This window comes from Nestor notabilis, unplaced genomic scaffold, assembly GCF_000696875.1.
Source record: "Nestor notabilis isolate BGI_N333 unplaced genomic scaffold, ASM69687v1 scaffold33312, whole genome shotgun sequence".
Taxonomy (NCBI): domain Eukaryota; kingdom Metazoa; phylum Chordata; class Aves; order Psittaciformes; family Psittacidae; genus Nestor; species Nestor notabilis.
The window spans coordinates 4,450-6,803 of record NW_009917545.1 but is presented as its reverse complement, the minus strand read 5'-3'; the positions used below and the strand labels follow the sequence as shown (position 1 = coordinate 6,803).

Sequence of the window (2,354 nt, the reverse complement as noted above, 5' to 3'; positions counted from 1 at the left end):
GATCTGGGCATCTTGGTGCCCTTCTGCCCTCGTCCCCCCCGCCCAGGGAAGAGGCAGCAGTGCCGGGCTGGTTTGCGTTCTGCACATCCCATAACTGCGGTGTTCTTCTTTTCCTTTTTTAGTGTATTCTGCCTCCAACCTGCTGGTGCTATTAAATGACTGGATTCTCCGAAAGGAGCTGCAGCAGAGCTTGCCCGTGGTAAGGCTGCAGTGTGTCGGAGGAGGATTTGGGCCACATGCTTTCTTCCTTGCAGCACAGTTCAGGGAGTGTCTGTAGAAATTAATAGGTTTTGCTGTGGTCTCTCTGCTGTCAGGTATGTAGAGGCCGGAGGCAACATCTGAAGGCAGGTAAACAGCAGATGTTCCCAAGCTCTTGGCTTGGAGGAGTGGCCAGAACACTCCCTGGACCACAAAAATCAGCCTCTGATTTGCACTAAGAGCTCTGCTGGTTTTGTTTGAGAAGCTCAGAACTTGAGCTGGGCAAAGGTGTTGCCAAATAACTGTTGCTGTGCCAGAGCAGTGGCTCTGGAGCACTGAAGCTCTGATTCCGTCCCTTAGACTTTTCTTTGGCATATGCTATTGAGCAAACCAAATGTAAGCGCCTTGCTTCTGTGTCTGTCTTGCGAGAGCCCCAGGCTGGCTCCCAGCACTTGTTAGACCCTTTGGGGAATGAGGAGGAGGGCATTTTTTTCCAGACAGGCCTCTTGTGTTGCAAGCCTGCCTGCTGTGTGGGTTTGGGTGTAGGCAGCTCTCTGGCTGGACCAACAGGCGTGTAACAAATAGTAATGTGGAAGATTTGCTTCCCTGGTTGTGAAAGGCTGATGTGAATTTCAGCTGTATTGTCTTTATTGGTGCTTTTCAATGAGTTAGTCCTGTGGTTGACGGCACCAGCAAGTTCCTGTGTGGGAAGCAGGGACCTAGAGTGGAAAAGCATCCGCTGTCTTGGGGTTCATGCCTGGAACCTGGACTGATGCTGTATTCAGCAGGCATTCACTCTGGCTTGAATCTGGGTCTCCTTCCCTCTACTCTGAGCATACACCCTCATCAGCTCTAACAAGGGAGGAGGTTCATTGTGTAATCCAGCTCTGGGACAAGGAGAAGGAAAGAGTTCTGCTGTGGAGTTTGGACACAGTGCCACAACACAGGAGACAGTCCTGCTGTCCAATCCAAGATACAGCCGTGATGGCTTCCCTGTTTCTGGGTGCTGTGTGTGGTACTGTGATGTCTCAGTCTGCTCTGGGAGAAGTGGGCTTGTGCATAGACTCCTGCTGCAGTGGAGAAACCACTTTTTGATTCTGGGGCTGTGTCTTCCAAGCCCATCCTGTGCTTATTTCTGAGGGTCCCACCACACTGGGCTGTACTTCTGCCCTGTTTAACTCCCAAGCAGAACCTGCATCCTGTCCCCTTCCTCCCCTCTGTGTTTTGCAGTCGCTGCCCCAGCAGAAGCTGCTGACCTGGCTGAGTGTGCTAGAATGCGTGGAGGTCTTTGCAGAGATGGGGACAGCCAGGGTGTGGGGGGAGATGGGCCGGTGGACCATCATTGTCCTCATCCAGCTGGCTAAGTAAGTGCTGCGGGCGGAGGGGAAGGGGCAGCGTGTGCTCGGAAAGGGGATCTGGAGGGGACTCAGCAGTACCCCTGGAAAAAGCCCAAGCAGGACTGAGCTGCCAGTCCCTGAGGCTGGGGGAATTTGGAGCCCCACAGTTTAGTGGGTACTGTGCCACAGAAGGGGACATTTCCCCCTCTCACCTTGCCAGTTGTCCTGAGCAGACCTGAATGTTTCCCTCTTCCGTGGAAGCCACCTTTCCAGCGCACCAGGAACCCACCTCCGTAGCCTGGTATTGAAGGCTTCCACGTGTCTGCTCACAGAGCCATCCTTCGCCTCCTGCTCCTGCTGTGGTACAAAGCTGGCATCCAGATGTCTCCTCCCATCGTGCCGCTGAACAGGGAGCACCAGCCTCTCCACCCCCAAGGTGAGCCCTTGGAGCTCCATCATTGGCTTGGTGCCTCGCTGGGCCACATGTCTTGTCCTGCTGGGAATTGCTCATCGAAGCAGCAGTTTGGGTGGCACAGGGAGCTGTAAGACTTCAGTACACGAGGCTGAGCTGTGTTGAACTTTCCACCCTCTGCAGATCACGAATTAGCATAGTGACAGGGTTGGCCTACAGTCAGGAAGGAGGGGATTGAGGAGCCTGGAACTGTGAGTCACTGAGTCAAGCTGTGTGTCCCCTGGTCTGGCAGTGAGGAAAGAGATCCTATCCCTGGGTGATGCCAGGCAGATTTAGCTTTTCATCCTATGTATAATGTTAGCCCCTTCAGCCTGGTCTGGTTTGCACTAGATCAAACTTTTAGCCTG

General features: G+C 53.7%; 1 protein-coding gene across 1 annotated transcript in view; it reads left to right on the top strand.

The window, feature by feature from the left end:
- Nucleotides 1-122: 122 nt before the first annotated feature.
- The window catches only part of PEX16 (peroxisomal biogenesis factor 16), a gene marked incomplete at its 5' end in the record, with an annotated part of 5,611 nt that continues 3,379 nt past the window's right edge, over nt 123-2,354 (top strand). Inside the window, 3 exons of the mRNA XM_010009284.1 lie at nt 123-199; nt 1,429-1,562; nt 1,868-1,971. Coding sequence (XP_010007586.1) covers nt 123-199; nt 1,429-1,562; nt 1,868-1,971 — 315 coding nt within the window. The remainder of the gene's footprint in view (nt 200-1,428; nt 1,563-1,867; nt 1,972-2,354) is intronic.